Consider the following 23174-nt stretch of genomic DNA (forward strand, 5'->3'; position numbering starts at 1 on the left):
TGATGAGGACTATTGGCTTAAAGCATTCCCAACCACCCTTCGTGGAATTGCCATTGACTGGTACACGGACCTGCCCATCACTTCAAAGGATACTTGAAAAAATCTTACTAAGGCGTTCCAGGAGGAGTTTCGGTTACCTCGGGACAATGACGAGATCGTAGCAGAAATATACAACACCAAACTGGGCAAGAGTGAGAGGGTAAGGTCCTACTACCGCAGGCTGAAAGAATTGATTGGAAAAATGGACATACCCCAGCCAATGGTCTGAAGAAGCGATGGTTCATCGAGAGACTGAACCCATCCCTGCGGAGAAAGATGAAGGTAGTACCTCCATCTACTTTCATGGACGCGTACAATAGAGCCATGAACATTGAAAGCGAGAACAAGACGTCGAAGGGTAAGAAGTGCACAAGTGACGAAGATAATAGTGATGGAGAAAGCGAGGAGTCATCTCAGACGATACAAGCACTCCACTAGGATATGAGGCGAATGATGCGGGAAATGCAGACTTAGAAGGAAGAAAGTAGGGAGGGCATGGAACTCTAGTGCACAGAGTGCAAACTGGAAGGGCACACAAAAACCAATTGCCCGAAGAAAGCCTTTTGCAATATCTGCCAAGTGTTGGGACATTCCATTAAGGAATGCCCCTACATCCTGAAGGCAAGGAGTGCCCAGGTACTCTACACGCAAGAGCAGGCAACACCACCAACTACACCCTCCAAGAACACAAACTCAGACGCCTCACCAAGTGGCCATAGGAATAGTCGGAGGGGGAGTAACAACAATAGCAATAATAATACCCCACGCGGTCGCATCTAATATGATGCAAAAGGCAAACCAATGATACAATGTCGAAGGTGCAACGAATGGAGCCATTTTGCATGCGACTGTCAGAGTGGTGTTGGACAAGGAGGAGGGCTACTCTGCAAATGGTGTGGGTCAGGCAACCACGAGGATGCGGAGTGCCCAAGAGAAAAGGGCATGAACATGCTAGAGGTAGCTTGGCCAAAACCATAAGTATTGGCCATTACCCGATCTCATGCAAAGAAACTAACGTACCCTGACCTGAGCACAGAAAAGGAAAGGTTGAAGGAGGCACAGAAGGAAGTAGAATGGGAAATGAGTGAGGAACAACGGAAGACAGTAACCAACAAGCCCACCAACACCATACGAGCCGCCTCTAAAGCAACCATAATGAAGCAGTTGCTACAAACCACCGTGTCGGTCCAAGTAGCGGACTTGTTGCAGACACTGCCATAGCTGCGGATAGCCATAACCCAGGTGGATAATCAAATCACATTAGAGGCGACCAGGAAGGAGGAAAAGACGTCAGGCGACAAGGAGGACGTGGAAGAAAGGAACCACTCAAAGGAGGCTGCTGACTCTATGTTGATGACAGTAGGTGTGGGCAGAACACCAGCTGTAGTAGAAATGGAAATCATGGGCTACAAACTCACCAATACGATTGTGGATGGAGGATCAGCAGTAAACGTGTTACCCGAGGAGACAGGGAAGGCCTTGGGGAAACCAACACTGTGGCCACCAGCATTACACTTGGTAGGAGCAGACCAGCATGGAATAAAACCAATTGGCACACTCATGGGACAAAAGGTAACCATTGGAACCCAACAGTTCTTTCTAGATTTTATGGTTATATCTTTAGAAAGGAAGGGATATGATGCACTCTTGGGAAGAGGATGGCTCATCATGGCCAAAGCAGATCACAATTGGAAGAAAAACACACTCTCAATCGAAAGTGAAGGAAAAAAATATATCATTGATCTACGGAACCAAGTAGTGAGTCAAGAAGTAGCTTCAGACTCTAGGTCCGAGAAAGATACACCGGGGGAGGATGGTGAGACGGAACCTGACGAAGAGGGAGTACATCACTTAGGGAATTGCTCGTAGGAGGAGACAAGTTCTATCAATGGGCTATTCCACTGGCAGATGGAGGATTATAAAATCTTCCACCCAGAGTGCAATGTGTTGGAGATCCTTGAGATCGAGGAAGACAACACCTACCTGCCCCAATTTGCCGAGTACCAGGAAGGGGAGGCATGGGCAGATGGGGCCCCGGCTCATCAATTTGGAGAAAATGAGGTCGTACAATATGTGGAACCGAAGGTACGACAAACCAACCTTGGGGAAGAAAAGGAGCCAAAAGTAATACTAGTGGGGGATGATTGGGACCTTGTACTGAAGGCAGCAGCATTTAAAATATTCCTCAAATATAAAGATGTGTTCGCTTGGACATATAAGGATTTAAAAGGGATACCTCCAGAATTATGCGTACATCACATACCATTAATACCAGGGGCCAGGCCGGTACGGAAACGCCCCTACCACATGAAAAAGAATTATGCAGCTAAGGTGCAAGAGGAAATAGAAAAGATGTTAGAGGTCGGAATCATATTCCGGGTACAAACCAGTGAATGGGTCTCACCCATTGTGATTTCGCTCAAGAAAGAAGGGAATCAGATCCATATCTGTGTAGACTTCAAATGTTTAAATGCTATAACTATCAAGGATCCGTTCCCGATACCTTTCACTGATAGTATACTAGAAGTGGCGGGGCACGAAATTTATTCCTTCATTGATGGCTTTTTGGGCTACAACCAGATCAGCATAGCAGAAGAAGACAAGCTGAAAACCACATTTATTGTGGAGGATGGAGTTTACGTGTACAACCGGATGCCATTTGGATTGTGAAATGCCCCGGCCACATTCCAAAGGATCATACTGCATATCTTCGACAAGATGGCAACTGGAAATTTTAAAGCATTCCTTGATGATTGGTCAGTATACAGCAAGAAGAAGGATCATTTGAAAATATTGGGGGAATGCATGGAAAGGTGTCGTCGAGCACAACTTGCCCTCAATCCAAAGAAATGTCCGTTTCTCGTTCCACAAGGAAGGTTACTTGGCCACATAGTCTACAAAGCAACGTTGAAGATTGGCCCAGATAAGGTAAGAGTCATCATTGAAATGGAAAGCCCGATGGATGTTACAGGAGTAAAATCCTTCCTTGGCCATGTGGGGTACTATCGGCGGTTCATTAAGGGATTTGCTGAGGTCTCTCGTCCGCTAGAAAAACTCACGAGGAAGGGGGAGCCATTTGTATGGCACAGAGAGCAAGAAGAAGCCTTCAGGGAACTCAAATCCAGACTTGTAAGTGCACCTATCCTAATATACCCAAATTGGGACAATAAATTTCATGTGCATGTAGATGCCTCAAGCTTTGCCATTAGCGCCACTTTGGCACAGGCAGGAGCCACGGGCTTGGATCACCCTATATACTTTGCCAACCGCCTATTGTCAAAAAAAGAAAGAAACTATAGCACCACAGAACGAGAGGCCTTAGGGATGGTGTACGCAGTGCAGAAATTATGTCACTACCTCCTTGCCACACCCTTTACCTTCTTCGTGGATCACCAGGCACTCATGTACCTGGGTAATAAACCGGTCATCCAAGGGAGAGTAAGTCGATGGCTGATCTTACTTCAGGAATTTACCTTCAACATTGTGGTACGACCAAGAAATAGCCATGTAATGGCTGACCACCTCTCAAGAATAAAACCAGGAGAACAGGTAGAAGGGGGAGTGAATGAGGATTTTCCAGATGGCCACTTGTTCCAAATAGCAGTCTTGCCATCTTGGTACGAGAAGCTTGGACAATATCTCTCCATAGCAACGTTCTCGAAGGAGATGCCCCCAAGCGAAAGAAGGAAGCTGGTACTAAAAAGCACGACGTTCCAATTGATTAATGGGATTTTATACAAAATGGACCTTAATGGGATGCTACAAAGGTGTGTCTTGGAGAGAGAAATTCCTGGCGTTCTTAGGGAATCACATGAAGGACTAGTGAGAGGGCATATGGGCCCAGATGCTACGGCAAGAAAAATATTGCTAGCAGGGTTGTGGTGGCCTACACTCTATGCAGATGCACGGGAATGGGTGTCAAGTTGTGACACTTGCCAAAGGGCAGGTAAGCCACTCAAACGAGATTTTATGCCTCTGTTTCCATCCCAACCTCAGGAGTTGTTCGAGAGGTGGGGGCTAGATTTTGTAGGGCCACTCAAGACAAGCAATGTGCACAGATATCGATACATAGTCGTGGCTACAAAATACCTTACAAACTGGGTCAAGGCCAAAGATCTCCCAGATAACACAGCACTCAGTACTACCAAGTTTCTATATGAACAGATCGTAACTCGGTTCCGAATACCCATACAAATCACCAGTGATAGGGGTGTACATTTTGTGAATCAAGTGATACGCACCATGACAGTGGAATTCAGAAATTTTCACACACTGTCAAGTCCGTACTACCCAAGGGCGAATGGGCAAGCAGAGTCAATAGACAAAGTATTGGTATCCATTCTATACAAGACTTGCGGAGTAGAACAAGGGGACTGGGAGGAAAGGTTGGGTGTTGTCTTGTGGGCCTATCGTACTACTTACAAAGCCACTACTGGGCATACTCCATTTCAACTCATGTATGGGCAGGAGGTTGTGATGCCAGTAGAGTATATTGTACCCAGCTTGAGGATAGCAGTCCATAACCGATAAGGAGACGAGGAGAGTCTAGAGGAGAGACTGGCTACATTACTTAAAATGGATGGACGTCGTACAATGGCACAAAGAAGAAGAAAATTCTAGCATGACAAACATCTACGACGGGTGAAGTTCTCACCGGGACAGCTATTACTCAAGTATAACGGTCGGATAGAACTTCAGCCTGGGAAGTTTCGAATCTGATAGCTAGGACCCTATAAAATAAGGGAGGTAGGGACAAATGGAGCTATAAAATTGTCAACCCTGGACGACAATCCTATCAAGGACCCCGTGAATGGATCAAAACTCAAAATTTACAAGGAAAGAAAGCATGTTGCTATCAATATGTTGGGGAACGACTTGACAATAGGTCGGAGCAATGAAGACGAAAGTGATCCTAAATTACAAAAGCTAGGTACGTGGGCCCAAATTTTTTCTAGAAATAAGGAAAAAATTAAAAAGAGAATGGAAGTCAAAAAATATGAATGAAAAGAGAAGGGAAAAAGAAAATAGAAAAAATAAAAAATCTAGTTGAAGCAATATGGCCTAAGTATTTTAAAAAAGAAGGCAATGAGGAGGAAAAAATCAAAAAGGGAAAACTAGAAGACAAAAATCAAAGAAAAAAGGGTTGGATGCATTTTAAAAAGAAAAGTAAAGGCATGAAGAGAGCCCATGAAGGGGAAAGGCGCGCAAGGGGAAGTGTGTGGGTGAGTGAAGGCATTGGAAGGGAGGCGCACGCCGAAATTATAACCACCGCGAAGAGAGACTTCGAACGCGTAGGGGAAGCAAGCCGAAGGGAGTGTAGGGAGGTGTACGCGGTGGAAGGTGGTGTACGTGCAGGGTCCGCAAATAGAAGAAGCCAAGCGGAGGTGCATGTCACGGAGGTGTACACTCAGGAGGAGGTGTACGCCGAAGCGGTGTACGCTGCGGAGTTGGTGTACGCGGAAGGAGGCCAGGGAGAGGTGTACACAACGGAAGGCATACACAGAGGGGAAACCAAAGGAGGGGGTCGTGCCGAGGCGTACAAGGAAGTGGCAGACGGAGGAAGCCATGCGAAGCTGTATGCTGGAGGAAGCCAAGCGGAGGTGTACGCAGTGGAGAGCGTACGCATAGAAAGCAAAGGGAGCGGTGTGAAGGTGGAAGCGGTGTACGCAAGGGGAGGTGTACGTAGAAACAAAGCAATTCTGCAAGGAGGGTGGACGGCGGGGCATAACTCCACATACAAGGAGAGTGCATATGAACAAGGAAGCGGAGGTGGCAACAAGCGCAAGGAAAACACAAGCAGAGTGTTCACACAAAAGAAGGTGTGTACGCATAAAGGAGAGTACGCCAGAGAGTTGAAGGCGGAAGAGCGAGGAGACATGGTGAAAGGTAGCCTTGAAGACCCTAAAAAGGGTAGTTACGACATAAGTTACAAAGCCGATACTTCCAACAACAAACAGATAGGTATAATGAACATGGCCACTCCCAAGACCAACAAGAAAAGCCAGGAGAATACGCAAGAACCAATGACTATAGAGAACCTGACATTTGAAGGAGTTACTAGAGCCTAATGTAGAAGGTGGTGGGGAAGCAATGAGGACGAGCACCCCCTGAAAATTGCATTACGAAGAGCGGAAGTGGACAAAATCATTTTCATGCCTATCTTCAATCTAAAAGAATTTGAGCCCATATTGCGAGCCATGGTCCATGGATATGAGCAGCACAAGCATAGATCAGTGATTAACTATTTGGGACAGACGGTGGTCATTTCTTATGCGCCCAAGGAGTTCAAAAAGGTTTTCGGCGTCCCAAGTAATGGGGATTCAGCGAAGAAACCATCTGCCAGAATGCCTACACAAGAAAAGAAGAGGTTGTTGGAGCACATATGTGGCAATACGCTAACAGAAGAACAATGGGGCAGTTTGTGGCAGAACAATAATAGAAGAGGCCTGAAAAAGTCATACATCACTTCACCAGAATGGAGATGCGTGATGGACATCCTGAAGAGCAAGCTGACCGCGGCAAGCCGAGCATCAGATGTTGCCATATGGATGCTACGCCTTATGTACGGACTAAGCAACGGCAAAATATACAACTAGGGTCAGGTCCTATCCAGTCGGGTAAAAGAGGCTATGCTCCTGAAGCATAAAACGTTGTATATGCCACACCATATCATTGCCCTCTTCTTGGAAGCATTGAGAATGCAGGTGGTGTCGGAACATAGAGGGGATTTTGTGGCCGCGAATCGGGTGAAGCCCTGCAAACCAGCCATGTACCACTGGCTACACCTGGACACTTTTGCAGTGGTACACATGGAAGCACTCGGGAAGAGGACAAGACAAGAACCATCAGACATGGAGGTTATGGAGGTTGGAGTGGAAGAAGAAGACAAAACCTAGGAAGAGGAGGAGGAAGAGGAAGAAACAGGCGAGGAGGAGGCACTTATAGTGTCCTCATCTTCATCAGACGAGGATGAAAGGGAGTTCCGCTTCGAGCGGAACCAAACCATCCTGGAGAGGGAAGAGAGAGAACAGAGTGAACAGGCAAGGAATGCAGAAGTCACGGGTATGGCACAAATAGAGGAAGGAGCGAGACTGCAGGAGGCAGTAGGCACATCAGTGGCACCTGGATGGGGAGCAAAGAAAAGAATACTTTTTAGGCCGCCACAGATTCTGACCACGGCACAACTGGTGCCAAGGCCGCCACAGGTTCCGTCCACGACACACTTGGTGCCAGGATTCCAAGGAGACTCATCCCAATCCAGACTAGTGGGTTTACGGCGACATAATGCAGGGGCCCACACCCTCCATATAAACACACCAAGGGGTGTGGAAGAGGCGAGAGCCATAGCATTGGTGGTTACACCACTAACTGACCCAGTTAGCAATCCAACCATGGGCGGAGGGGACACAAGAGAAACACATCAGGAAAAGGATATGGAGGGTGAAGCAAAAACACATCAAACACATCCAGGAGAGGAAAAAGATATGGAGGCGGAAGCTGACAGCCTACTGGCTAGGTTCCAGATGGATATAGAAGTGCCACCACCCTCACCATCGTTGGGGTTTGGCCAACTGGAGGAGAGCCCAAGGACTGGAGAAATTGAGAAACGGCACAGCACGTCTTCACCAGAAGAGGGTGCCAGAGGGTTTGAAGCGGCTGTGCAGCAATTTTTTTCAGAGTTGGAAGTAATGAGGACAGCTACACAGAGGATGATAGATCATTCTCAAGGATCCGATGTGGGTGCTATAGTGAAGGCAGCGGAAGCCCTAATGGCATTTATGACAGAGGGTTGTGAAAGGGAGTTCTCTGAGAAGATGAGAAACCAAGGTTGGCCTGACAAGGAAACTTTGGAGATGATAGCAAACAGGGGGGTGCTACAGATTCTTAGAGAGCATACAGGTGATCTGGAAATGATGGGGACCCTCACTACCATGGAGCGGACCTTCCATACTACATTTTTACAGCTCCAAGGGTTGACATAGAAAGCTAGCAAAATGGAAGGAGAACACGCCTTATCCCTGTAGCGAGAGAGAGAGCTGAAGGAAAGAATCAAAGCTCTAGAACGAGAAGTGGCACAAGAAAGAACCACCCGGCTGGGAAAGGAATAGGAGTTGGCTGCCTCTGAGAAGAACCGAATGGATACCCTCAGGCTTCTTAAAGCAACTCGGGGAAAACAACTCGCTGCTGAAAGAGATCTGAGGACCCTCTGAGAGCGTGCCACGTCAGAAACAAGGACACCCTCTTGTCCCTCTCAGTAGATAGTTTTTGTTGTTGTTTTGTGTCATCTAGAAGACACAAGTTTTGGGGGGGATGATGTAAGCCGGTTAATTAGTAAATAAGACTTTTTGGAAATGTATTAAAAGAAAACAATAGTTTAAGTCATAACTAAGGGTTAGTTGTATGACGGTTGATGGCCTAACCAACCAAAAAACTCTCTATATGCAGACTTGTAGCACATTTCAAGGTGCCAGATTGTGGAAATTAATATGATATATCTCTGTGTTGCATATAGTACATTATTACATACTGTTTTGTGATCGATTCATGTTCCATGCCGGTGTCGTACTATGCCATGATTGTTGTAATTCAGATCAGTGTTCTGTATGATTATAATTCAATCCACTTAGGCTACTAACAAGAGGCAATTTCCCCTTCATAAGCAGCAGGATGTCACTGTATATCTTTTGATCATTGAGTCACTGCCATTAGGGCAGTGACCACCTCATGCACTCTTTGCAGTCGTTTTGGGGCACATCTGGACTGTTCTAGTGGCAGCCTGTTTTGTTTCCAAAGATTGGTTTTGACGAACATTACAGATTGGTTGGTATTTTGTTTCTTTCGTTGGGTAATTGATATCATTTTCCCTTTTGCCTACCCATGCAAGTGTGAGACAAACAGTGGACCAGTTATCTCGGATGTCCATTCAATTGCAAAGAAAACTGTGGCCATGCTGGGAAGACAGTTTTACTTCCACGTCTGGATGGTCAGAGAAGCATAAAGGGCTCAAAGGAGGCCAGCAAAGGAGTCGGTTCTCTGAAAAAGGACACTTTCATTGTAGAATCGGTGAGGAAGAGTATACGAGGTTCCTGCAAGTTGTAAAGAGCAAAGTGGGGAAGAAAGGAGACTGTTGGAATAAGACACATCCATTAATTCAATTACATTGGCAAATCTCCATGTATTGACACTGACATAGTGAATCAGATGCTAATTTGGACACCCTTCCTCAATTTTTTTTTCACCCATTTTGGTTTTCTCCAGATGAAACTTGTGTTGGGTGTATTTTGCTCATTGTGTGCCTGCTATTTGTTTAGTTCTGTTGCTACTATTTGAACAACTAACACTGCTACAAGTTAATCTAATTGAAACAAGGAAGGTGAACAAAGGGTTAACCTAGGAAATCCATTGTTGATACAACTACAGGGTTATCAACCCAAAGGTTTATGAATCAACCACTGTTACTAACTCATAAGTGATTGTATTCATTCATCTTAAGTCTATGTCAAAAACATAAAACAATGTGCAGAAATATCAAAATCTAAACATAAATTGAATACAATCATATTCAATTCTAACATCGCATACAAATTCTTTAAGCATTTTATCTAATGAAGCATGTAAATTAGATACAATAATATTATCATACAGCCCATCATGTCAACATTCATCATGCAGATGCTTTCATTTTCAATCAAAATACCATAATGCAAATATCACCCTCATCCTTAACAAATACAATATCAAGTACCTGAAGCCAAAAAGAACTAATGCTCACCTTTTGGTTCATTCTTAAAGTAGGAAAAATTGCATCTTCCAATATGGAAGAAAAATGAGATGCAACTAGTCGCCAACCCTGAAATGCAAAATAAAATAAAAGAGTTTTAATTCGACACAACCAAATATGCAAATCAGGAATCACAAAGACAACCAATTAGCACTTAAACCAATCAGTGAAGTGCCAACTAGCTCACAAAAAGGTAACAGAAGCTTCGTTGTATATTAAAATTCTATATATTTCCAGGAAACATCTGATGTCTATTTTACCTGCATATTTAAAAAAATACAAAAAAAAAGCATAATCCAGTTGACCATGTCAAACATTGCAGAATATAGTAGAATCTTCCATAACAGCCATATGCAAAACTCAAATAAATCACGACCAACAAGAAAATGTTTCTGATGATAACATCACTTCCACAAAATAGTTTAGAAAACAATTGTGTTGGACATAAACAATTTTCTAAATCTGTTTAGGTTGTGAAGCAGGATGTGTGCCTTCCTAGAATAATTCCAAATGGTCATTTGTCAAAACATCCCAATAAAGTAAAATAATCTGGTTTCTTCAAGTTTTTAAGGTAATATAATTGGACTCAAAACAAAAGGAAACAACAAAATAAAGGGAGAATGAAAATTGCTCATTACAATTTTCAAATTCAAAATGGTTCAGTGTTAGCAAACAAGCTTATAGTCTATCAAATAGCATAAACTGACAAGTTAGCTATATTCTGCCAACAGGAAATAGAAAATCCTTGTAAAGCCCCTGATCGCACAACTCTAGCAAATGGATGATTTATCAAACATATGCATGCTGAAACAATAATCAAATTACCAATGTTGATGTCAAACCTAAATGTTTAGCAATAATCCAATATTGTAACCCTTGTAACTCAATCTACACTTCGAAACAGGAAATTCAAACCCTCATAATGCTGGTATGTTCCTCAAATGCAACATGAACATAAGATCTGAATTGTATGTGTCAAATATATCAAATACAACTGCTGATTTATAACCGATTTCCTATGAATAGAGATGCAGTGATACTATTATTCACCAATGTGCACATGAAACCCTTTTAGACCAAAATTAACCAAATATGAAAGTAGAATGGATAATGAGTTGTTGGATAAGTTATGATAGCATCAATAAACATGGAAACACAAACATAAAAACCTTAGATCTGATTTTTATTTAATTGTAACAGTTCAAAAAAATAACCACGCTGATATGCTGAATTAGAAAGAGTTATTTTTTCATAATCTCAAATTGATAAATATCCACTCACAAGATGGCATACAGCATATTTGAATAATTCATTGCTTGTATGACTGAAACAGACATCAATTGGTGTGAATGTGGCTGAGCAAACCCCTGAAATGGTACAGCAAACTTTCCAATATAGTGATAAAAACTGTGGCATGGTACAGATGGCTAGAAATTATGCTCATCAAGGACACATCCCCTGTCCAAAATGACCCCATCATAAGAAACATTCCAAGCACGCAAGGATGAGTAGAAAACATCTCAACCCATCCTCTTTCTTTTGAAAATTCAAGGACTGTCCTCAAGATGACAAAATATTAGCAGTGTATGCCTAAGAACCATAGGGCACGCGTAGTCATCCCCTACAACCTAGGCACATTTTTGGAGCCTTATTTTTTAAATTGATTTTGATTTTTTTTAAGGGATGGATGGGCCCACAAGGACACCAAAGCCCCTTTAAACTATACCTAGACCCGAAACAACTAAAAACAAAAATGCAAACTCATCTTGACTTTTTCAACTTGTGAAGAAGAAGAAAAAGAAAAGGAGAAGCTTTGAGAAGAGGAGAACAGCAATAGGGCATCAAATCCATGTGAGTTGAGGTAAGCTTTCATCCATTATTTATTTCTTCAAATTCCTTTGCATTTTCTTTTTTAAATTTCCAAACACTTAAGGAGCATGTTTTGTTTAATATTTTCTCTATGTATGCACGTGCAGCTATGTTTTAAATTCTTAATAAAAAAGAATAATGAGCAACAATGGTAGTTTAAGAATGAAGATATTGAAGTTGAAATGCAACAAAGAACTAGATGTCATAGAAGTATGGCTGCCACTAGGGGTTCTTCTAGGAGTGGAAGCATAGCAGGCTATGCAAGTAACTAACCCATTTGAATGCCCTTCTAAACTCTTCAAACCTTATGCAAAAGATTCATTTAACCCCAAAAAACCTCTCCTACAATTTGCAACACACATAGACAAAGACAAGAAAACAAGTTTAGGGGGGAGTAGAGTATGGCTATGTAATTTGTGCAAGAAAGATTATAGGGGCAACTTTTATAGAGATTATTCACATCTTTTGTGCATAAGTCATCAAAACATATAATAACTCCAGTTGAGAAAGCCGAGGTAACCAGGTTGCACATTGGGGGGGTGGGGGGCAAGAAATAAGTTAATTGCTTACGAAAACTATAGATGTTGAAATTCAAAGAGGAGAGCGTTCTACTTCTACCAAGGGAAATAAAAGAACTACTAGTGTTAAAAGGTTGTTTAATACAAAATCACAAGAAGTGACCAAGTCTTCCATTGCTAGACTTTTTATACTCATTCCATAACATTTCATGTGGCACATTCTCCCTTTTCCAAACAAACGTTCAAAGATATGATAGTTGTCGGTCCCTCATTTGTCCCACCTAGACAACATAAGCTACACACCACCCTCCTTGATAGAAATTTTTCTAAGGTTAGCGTGTGGACAGTGAAAATGAAGTAAACTTAGATAAAGGATGGGTACCCTATTATCATAGATAGGTGGGCCGATATCAAACATGACCACTCACCAATATCATTGTCACATGTGAACTAGCTCTTATTTTCTTAGAGCTATTGATTGTTTGCAAACTTCCATTTCATATTTTGAAGAATGCCATAGAAGAGGTTGGAGTCTCTAGTGTTCTTCAAGTGGTGATCAATTCAACCTATGTAGTGAAGCTAACTAGCTTGATGGTGGAAGGTTCTCACATTTTGTAAGCCATGGTGTGTTCATGTATCAAACAACACATTGAAGGACATCAGGAAGATAGATTCAATGATGGTAGTGTTGCTAGAAGCTAGAGATATATAGAAGTTCATTTGCAACAATCACACTTCACTTTATGTTCAAGACTTTTTTCAAGGAAAGCATTCCTCAAACTCCCATAAACTAGATATGTCAACTACTTCATTTTGTTAGAGGATGGTTGGTTGCGGTGCAAAAGACTCTACAATTAATGGTGGTTAAACCAAAGTGGGGTAGATGACCAAAGGCAAGCAAACCTAAAAGAAGAAACGTGAAACAAAAAATCCTTGATGGCGATCGATAGTTGAAAATGAGATAAGAAATTGGTGGTTTTATTATTACATTTTTTTAAAGTTCATTTATTAATTTTTCTAACATATAAATTATTATTATATTTTATTATAGTGCATCAAAACAGAATACATATAAACTTTATATTGCTCATAACAAAACAGACCATGCAAAGTCACAGCAAAAATAGACCATGCAAGCTCATTGACTGGACATTAAAAATAGAGAACTATTCTTGTCTTAGACCATAGCAAAAGATCGTATCAGATTTAAGGAGCTGAACACAAACTATGGCCATAGCACATATTGTATCATACGGTTAGAACAGTTCATGTGTTTAATTACAAACAAACAAATTATTTTTATTGTTTGTAACTTGTTTGCACTTGTAGATGTCTACTCCATCAAGCCTGTTGTGCAAATTATAAGATACATTGATACAAACTCTCTTTGCATTGGAGAGATTTATGAGACTTTTGATAGCATGCTTCAGAAGGTAAAGCAAGAGATTTGTAAGAAGGATTCTACTTTGGGATTTTATGAAGAGCATATGAGGCCCATTGTGATGTGTCAATGGAAACCTATGAACAGCCAACTTAATATGTAAGCCTCTGTTGTAATCTCCCCATTTTTATGCTATATTGTTTTGTGACCATTGGCAAGTTTCGTGGTTTTCCATAAGTTTCCAAGTGAATTGGGAGAGTCCCAATCTTTTTGGAGAGCTTAGTTTTGAGTCTTCTTGAAATCTGGTGACAGTTTGGAGTTCATGGGCTTTCAAGTTTGTGATAATGCTCTATGCAACATTTTAGGCCTTTTAAGTTGTTCTCCACAGTTTTTGGAAGGCAACGCTATTTTTAGTTAGTACCCGTTTTAGCACATGACAGCATTCTTCAATGTCAATTCCTTCTCGGTGTGTTCAAATTCAATTTTTGATGCCTTGGCGATGTTTCTTGCAAAAGTGGTTTGGATTATTAAATTATTACACTGAAGTTATAAATTTAGTGTTAAAATATTTACTTTAGTGTTAATAAAGTTATGTTTCATTACCCTCAAGTGGACATCAAGGGGATAGGGCAGTTAGCTCTAAGTGAAAGAAGAATACCGAATTGAATCAAGGCACCTCGGCTTTGATTACCCATGTGTGTGCAAGTGTATTCATTCCCCTCAACAAGAACATTATGACTTCCAAGTTCAATCGTGATTAGCTACGTAGTTTGTCTACACTTCATAAGCATCCTGGATAGAGCCTTGCTGTCAATCGAACATCTATAGCCCCGACAAGGTTATCGTTGTAATCTCACGAATATTACTCCATTGCCAGTTGGGCGTCTATAGCCCCAATGGAGTTACTCGCATGTTCCAATAGCCAATTTTGATATTTCATTTTCATTCATTTTCCTTTTCTCTTGATTTTTTTTTTTTCATTTTTCTCTTTTGATATTGCTTTCCTTTCTTTTCATCTGTCAATTCCTTTGGCTTGTGAGCAATGAAGCTTACTTGGGTTTCAAGATTACAATGGCGCTGAAGCTAGACTTTGGATTTTTCACTAATCACAGCTTCACCTCAAAACCATAATGACTCGGAGTTTATTAGTGTGTAAAGATATAGTAATCAAAAGATGTCGATATCAAGACATAGAAAATGATTCTCTTCCAAGACAAGTACAAGTCCTAACCAAATGATAAAGACGAAGAGGAACAACCTCGGATTCAAGGCACTTCATGAATAGATATCCAAGAAATGAACCGAGCATAAGATCCAAAATGTGCCAATGGGTGAGAAACAACACAACCGCCTTTCTTACAAATGAGGGTTCCCACTTAGGAGACCTAAACTAAACAAACCGACAAATTGACTCAAAACCAAAGCAGGCTAAGCTAAAGCACACAAAAGCAAACTAAACCAAGGCAAACCAAAAGCAAACGAATTAAAGAAAGCAAACGACTAAACTATTTGTGTCACTTAAGAATCATGAGTCAAATGACTCAAGGTAAATTAAGAATAAGGCTCAAAAAGACCTCTAACTAAAACACATGAAAAGAAAACCTGCTCTAAAGCTATATACAAGACTTCTAGACTAAACACGCCTCAAAGAAGCGAAATATGTACATGACTTTCAATGATTTCTCAAGGTATGCAATGTGAGCATGGCAAAAGTGATAGTTCGCAGTCAAGCAAATTCATCTTTAAATACAGAAAAGCAAGCTCTCACCATGCATCTCTCATATTCAGGCAAGGTCTCATGTAAGATAATCAATTGAGGCAACTCATTAGGTCCATGATCAATCCAAATGCAAGTTGTTTTCTCAAAACCCCAGTAATCAAAATCGTAATAATTTTCAAAGCTAAGATTAAAATAAAAGAGGCAACTTTGCATGTTTCAATCTCGGATGGAGGTGTTTGCTTGAATGGAAGTGTTTGTTCACCATTCAGTGCATTGTTGAAAGAGAAATCATCAGCTGCTTCAGGAGATCGCCATTGGTGATGTACCATTCCACGAGCATTCACAACATGTTGACTCACTTGCAAGCTCTTCTTTGAATAAGCTTAGCACCCCTTCGAATAGCTCAACTTTCTTTGTTTTCACAATTACATCTTGTTCATGTCTATTCATAAACCATGCATCCTCATGTAACTTCGTGAGCATATCTTCAATGATTAGGGACTCCATAGATTGAGCTTTAAACATCTCTAGTTGATCAAATACAATCTTTGGTGGTATCTCATGCTCAAGCATTGTCTCGAGAGGCCATGAATCACATCACTCACCATAACTTTTTTGTCTTGAAAAAATTTTGACCGTGATTCCATTTGTGTTTCCTCCATGAGATCTTTCAACGCCCCCTCAAATAGCATAAGAGTGAGGATGTCTTTGAGCACCCCCTCGAATTGTTCTTCATATTTGGGCTCACTTACGATGATCTATAGCTCTTCTTTCAATATGTCTATATGATTGTCTTCTTCAAGGGTGCTATTTGAAACTTCTTGTATCTCTTTCTCAAGGATCTTCTTTTGTAGCATGAATGAAAGTTCTTCAAGGAATTCCTCTTCTTCCTTGATTGCTTGCTCAACACTTTGATCTCCCCTTATCACTACTTGAGCATTCTCAATTGTTTCTTCAACTTTCGTTCCATGATATTCTTCTTTAGGCACAAGGCATGGTGAGCTATCCATTGCAATACATTGGTCATCAAGTGAACTTGTGGCATCAACGTGCAACTGCCTCTTTTCATTGTCTAGTGATGTAGCAATGTCTCGTTCAAATATTCTTCTAAATATAGCTGCAAGATGTGCACTCCAAGATCTGTTTGCGATACATTCTTCTTCGGATAAGGCTAGCATTCCAAACTGGTATCTGACTTGGTTGATAGCCATCTCACACAATGAGCAAGTAAATTCGGAGTGAGGTGCATTGTGAATCCTACACCACAATGGTAGCAATATGCCTTGTAAATGCATTTCACCATTCAAGATAAGTTGACTTTCAATCATCCATAAGAAGCTTGAAAGAGGATCTTTGCTTTCTTGGACGCTAAAATTGCCTTCTTTTGCTTCTGGCCTAGGAACATCCCAAAAAAAGATCTTTCCTTGCATTGCTGATTCCATCCTTGATAGGTATGTCAAGCAATGCATCTCATCATGTTCATTCGTCTCATGGATTCGACACTGCCCTGGCCTTGCAAACTTGGATAAACGGTGTGGGTAAACCTGTGCATACAATCTCCACCAAAGTTGAGGAATATCAACTTTTTGCTCATCGTGAAACTGTTGTTGCTCCATCAAGAAATCCTTCTTTTTTTTATTTTTTTGATTTTTTGATTTTTACTTTACTTTCTAGTTTTTCATTTTTTTTGGATTTTCTGGAATAAAGAGAGATCTTGCAAATCTCAAATTTAACTTGAAAGCTCAACTGGTTCCAACTGCGCAAAGTGCTTCCTTGATAAATTCCAACATCAACTGCTTCACTCATGTATCCACAATCCTGCCTTTCTTGTGCTTCAATTTTGTTGAGTGCGAAGATGACTCTCCACTGATCTTCCTTGGATTCACCTATTGCATTCGCAGTCAGGCCTTTTTTCTGCTTCGATTTTGTAGTGTGGAGAGGAGGGTAAAAGCTTTAACATAATTTCTTCAAATGCGATGACTTGACAAGATCCGACGTTCAAATGCTCGGCCCTCCTTCTAGGGCCAATTTTGTTGATGTGTTTTTTACACACATGCAAACACAGAATAAAATACCCAATAGTATCTTATCCTCTCTTGAACAAAATCTCTCGGATGCTGAAGATTAGCTTAAGGATCATTCGAAATGACTCCAAGGTTCATGAATGTAGGGTCACTACATGTGGATAAGCACTGTTGGTTGATGTGATTATGTTGGAATCACAAGGGGACTTACATCCGAATGCCTGAATGCTTGATTTGCTGGATCTCGATCATCTGATGTTGCTATATGGTGATGCTCTTTGTCCTAAACTGGCTTGATTTTGAAAAAATGGCAAAAGGTAAAGGGTTGAGAGAGTCTATTCTAAGACCTAGAATGTAAGAAGATAGTTGAATGATTAGCTGGAATCCTACTGGGCAAGGTCTCACCATCAAACTGAACAATTTGACGCAAGCTCGGTGCAATCTTCTAAGGATGTTTCAAAGATGTTCAAATCATTACCATCAACATTGATCACCATTCAAGTTAATGCATAAGCAATGGACGTATAACAATTCGAAGTTAAGCTCATATCACTCCAGTTGACCACGCAAGGCACACTTACAATCAGCAAGAGGCTAGTGGTATGGACAAAACGAATTCCACACAAATTCATTCAGCAATTTCTTCCATTCAATCTAATCAACATGAAAATAAATTGAGAAGTAAAGACCATGCGGGTTGTTGAAACAACAAATCAAATTCACCATAACTTCAATGAAATCAATTGTTCTTTACAACAAGGTTTAGCAACAATCTTTGCCTTCTCCTAATCTAACTTCTATTCTAATTGCTATTCTATTCTCTCTATTCACTACTCTATTCTCTACTAGCCAACTATTAACCTTTACAAATGAAGAGTCTAAGCTTTATATAGAGAGCTCATTTACAATGAATGGCCAAGATTGAATCTCCATCAATGGCCAAGATTTTACAATGAAACCCTAATTAGGGTTTGTTACAACCAACTCTCCTTACCCAATGAGAAAATTACATTCAATGAGCTTGGACCAATAGATATCAAAGGTAGGTACATTGGAGTTTGTGCCTTCATAAATGAGCTTGATTCGTTGAACTTGGACATGTTGAAGTGGAACCTTTCTGATTGGTGAAGGCGGTGACTGGGATGATGACTAGGATTCCACCTTTATCTTGCACTTCATAGTCTTGATTTGATTCATCATCATGAAGGGATGTTGAGAGATATCTCTTGATACTCAACATTATTCAATTGCTCAATGTGATGATGATGATGAGAAGCAAACTTTGATTAACTCTTTTGAAACTATTTGCTTCTTCAATCATGCTGATATAGGTCTTGTGATGACTTTGGTTGATCCTCCTCCGTTTTTCAACATACTTGATGAAAGGTGCACCTGATTAAATGTAGCTCTTCGTCGTACTGACTTCGATTCTTGGATTTCTGAAGGGAATTTAAGATTGTAAAACATCCTTCCATCATGTAGGTTATCCTTCCTTGATGCTCTAGTGTTTGCTAATGAAGCCTCTTGATCTTGCATAGTGGTGATAGGAAGTACGTGTCATGGTCAAGTCATTCCTTCTATCCTTGCTTGTATATCCTACCTTGTGATGATTCTATGATCTCTCCTTTGCCATCTTATGATCTAGTAGCACTTTTGAAATTTTCTCCTTGAGATCCTTGTTGCGATCTTCCTTCAACCTAGCCCATTTGATCTCTTTCCTTGCCTCTTGCAAAATGAACAATTGCACATCAAACACACATGATATACAGCTTGATCTAATCTTTGTTTTTTAATGATTTCTCTCTAAATCTGATCAAAGAACTGACAATAATCAATGAATTTACTATGTGGAAGACAGATTTAATGTCTAAGGGTAAATTTGGACCGTCTAATGATCGAATTTACTGATTGATATGTCTCCCAGCTGAGTACAATTCGCTCCCTCTTGATTAATTTAGATGCTTCATGGTGAATTCTCCTTCCTAAAACATCAGATTTGTATCTTTGATGCTCGAATTGGTTTGTCTTGATCCTCTAGTCTGCACTTTTAATGTCCAAGTTTGCCTTTGTGCTGGAACAATTCACTTATATTTTGGTGAAATTTGCTCATGAATAGATAAAATCCGCTTCCTTGCTGGAGAAGTTCGCTCAACCTGCTCTCAAATTTGCACTTGAAAAGAAGAAAATGCTTGAATTGATGGTTAAAATGAATATCTTGATCCTTCTTTTATGGCGCTTAGGGTAAAAGAGGTGTCCTTTGGAGTGTAAGGCCGACTTAATCTAGCAAAAATAAAACAACAAATTATCTTCCTCATGCTGGCCGACTTAACACATTAGAGTTCTCCCTTTTAGCAATTCGAATTTCAAATGGAATTGATCTTGGCACCAAAATGTTTGCCTTTGATGAATTTTGCTTTGGGTCCTTTGCAAGGTACACACATGATTCGCTCTATGTCCTTAGCAAAGACAAGGTCAAGGTAAATAGTTCGCTCCATATCCTTAGCAAGGACAGGACCTAAAATGATATTCACTCAATGTCCCTTGGAAGGACAAGACCTAAAATGAAATTCACTCAATGTCCCTTGGAAGGACAGGACTCAAAATGAAATTCGCTCAATGTCCCTTGGAAGGACAAGACTCAAAATGAAATTCGCTCAATGTCCCTTGGAAGGACAAGACCTAAAATGAAATTCGCTCAATGTCCCTTGGAAGGACAGGACCTAAAATGAAATTCACTCAATGTCCCTTGGAAGGACAGGACTCAAAATGAAATTCACTCAATGTCCTTAGGAAGAACAGGGTCTAAATGAGAATTTCGCTCCATGTCCTTTAGAAGGAGTGGGTCTTAATAAAAATTCTCGTTCTATGTCCTTTCCAGGGACATGACTTGAAGCAAAAATCGCTCTAGGCCTTATGTAAGGTACATATCTCAGAAAACATAATAATAATTATAATTATCATATTAATATTTATATTATTACTAGATTCTTTTGTCAGACTTCTTCTTAAGCATATATATTAAGTTCCTCAACATACCACCAAGAACAATGGTATTACTGCCTATAATTAATACCGTTCTGATCTGTTCGGTCTGCTATATCCTTCGGATCCCATTCATATTCTGTCGTATTACTGCCTTCCACTTAACCGTTCCCCTTTTTCAGCCCCTTTTGAGTGGCCGATATGCTATATATATATATATATATATATATATATATATATATATATATATATATATATATATCCCTCATTTGGTGATGGAGGGTTATGTCTTTTTCCCACCGACACCACCCTTGAAAAAGTAGTGACTCTTAATTAAATGTATTTTGCCTTTTAACTAATAAACTGCTACTGTTATCGCAAACTCATACGAGTCTCTTGTATATCACCTTTCATTAATAAATATGTAAATTATATATTTATTATTTTAAATAAATAAATTGTTTTACAATTAAGAATATGTAAATCATGTTTATAATTTATAATATGTAAATTATGTTTATAATATAATATTAATTTGTTTGATTTGAATATTTCAAGAATATTATTATTATTATTTACATAAATATTAATTAAATAATAATATTTAATAAATAAATAGTTAATAGTTCCAAATAATCATTCGTTGATAATATATTAATTAATAATAGTAATTGTTTCATTTAGGAAATAAATAATGATCAAGGAGGGAACATGACACCTGCCAAACCCGAAAAACTGGGTTTGGGTTCCGACCCAATTCGTTGTGGGTCTAGGAAAGGTACTGGATACCCACTGTGGATCTGGCCCTGCCAAACCCAAGCATACCCTAGGCAAATTTCCACCCAAAAATACTGCGTCAATAGAACCCAAGAAGTATTTGACATTTTTAAGTTTTTTTGCGTTTTTTTTTTTTTTGCAAAAAGTGAATTTTGACCTCCAACCCTAATTTGACCATTGAAAACAACCAAAAGTTAAAATCTATTTCATTTATGCTACTGTGATTGAAAAACAATAAAAAATGCTCCATTATTCAACTTTCTTTTTTTTGTCATTGCACAAGGAGAGTTGAATATTGATTGTTGCATGCTCCAAGTTAGTTCTTGTGCTATTCCTAAACATTTGCAATTGTTGATTTGTTCTCAAAGACATTGTAGAGGAATATTTCAACAAAAGAGGTAGGTTTTTTGTTGTTTTTTGTTTTTTTACTTACATTTTCTTTACAAATTGAAATGAACTCTAGTTTTATTTTGTTTTTTTCATTTTGGATTGTGGCTTTGTGCCTATCCACGTTGTTTATAAATTATTTGCGTTAGGTATTAAAATGGAAAGTGCTTCTAGCTCTGGTAGCCAACCTCCCTTTAAAGAAAAAACACACTCTCCCCTTAGAAATATGTGGAAATGGTACTTCCATGTGAAGGAGGTTACACTTGGATTTGTCATCATTGCAAAGCACAATATAATAGCTCATACAATCAAGTGAAAGCACATTTATGCTTTATCTCTCAACAAGGCATCCAATTTTGTCTAGTAAAGCCAAAAGGTAAAGGCCTTCTTGTAGAGGAACAAGTATTGGCATATTTTGAAGAGCAAGCAAAAGCAAACCAAGCAGCAAGTAAACTAGCTACAGCTGCTCATCCTTTGCTAAAGACCAAGAAATGATCAAAGGCCTCTCCATCACCTTCCAATCTTGAACCTACTGAGCGCCATCCATTCTTGTTTGTACTAGAAAAACAACCTGTGACACATAAGAGAGCAAAGGGACAGTTAGAAATGGCATTTCAGAATAAGGGTAGAGAGATTGTCGAGCAAGCCATAGCTAGATGTATCTATGCTAATGGATTGGCATTTAATGTTGTTTGATCACCTTAATAGCAAAAAATAGCGAGATCAATTAGTCAGGCTCCAAAGAGGTTCAAGGGCCCGAGTTATGTGGTGGTGTGTACTACCTTATTGGATAGATAGGTGAAACATGTAGAGGACTCCTTGAAGCACATCAAGAATTAATGGGTCAAAACAAAGGAATATGTCGTATCTGATAGATGCAAAGATGCAAGACATTGCCCATTGATCAATGTTATTGTAATGTCCCCTAAAGGGGCATCCTTTTTGAAAGCAGTGGATTGTGAAGGGTAGGTGAAGGACAGTCCATTTATTGCTAACATTCTTTCCCAAGCCATTGAGGAAGTGGTCCTCGAAATGTTGTTCAAGTTGTAACAAACAATTCCGAAAACTATAGGGTTGATTTCTCGATTGAGCGTTATTCACACATTTATTGGACACCTTGTGCTGTCCACTCACTCAACCTAATGCTGCAAAAAATTGGCAACAAAGTTGAATGCATCAAACAAATGTATGCTAATGCCGATGAGATCCAAATGTTCATCACCAACCACAATATGTCACAAGACATATTTAGACAATTCTCAAGATTGGAGCTGTTGAAGGTAAGTTAAGTTATAAATATGTTTTAGTAAACTTTTTAATTTAATTTTAATTTTTTATTACTTTGATTTAAATATAGGTTGGTGAGACCCATTTTGCCTCCAACACAATTGTGTTAAGACGACTTCTGAAGGTTCATGAAGCACTATCTAACATGGTAATCAGCCCTAACTGGAGCATATGCACGCAATCTAGCACTACAAAGGAAGCAAACATTAAGATAACAATACTAGATGACATTTGGTGGGATCGTGCTCAATACCTCCTGAATTTCACTCAGCCTATATTGAGCATGATCCATTATACTGACATGGATAGGCCTAGTGTTGGTGAGGTATATGATAGGATCAGCTCAATGATTAAGAAGATGAAAGTCATCATAAATGAAAAAAGAGCAAGAAACGAAAAAAAATTCTTC

The 23174-nt window shown here is 39.9% G+C and overlaps 1 protein-coding gene across 3 annotated transcripts in view; it reads right to left on the reverse strand.

The window, feature by feature from the left end:
* LOC131078011 (uncharacterized) overlaps positions 1–23174 on the reverse strand; it is a 265096-nt gene that overhangs the window by 116440 nt on the left and 125482 nt on the right. For all 3 annotated transcript variants that reach the window (XM_058015649.2, XM_058015645.2, XM_058015641.2), the window contains exon 9: positions 9812–9889. In XM_058015649.2, coding sequence (XP_057871632.2) covers positions 9812–9889 — 78 coding nt within the window. The remainder of the gene's footprint in view (positions 1–9811; positions 9890–23174) is intronic.

The sequence above is a fragment of the Cryptomeria japonica genome, chromosome 6, assembly GCF_030272615.1.
Source record: "Cryptomeria japonica chromosome 6, Sugi_1.0, whole genome shotgun sequence".
NCBI classification, from domain to species: Eukaryota; Viridiplantae; Streptophyta; class Pinopsida; order Cupressales; family Cupressaceae; genus Cryptomeria; species Cryptomeria japonica.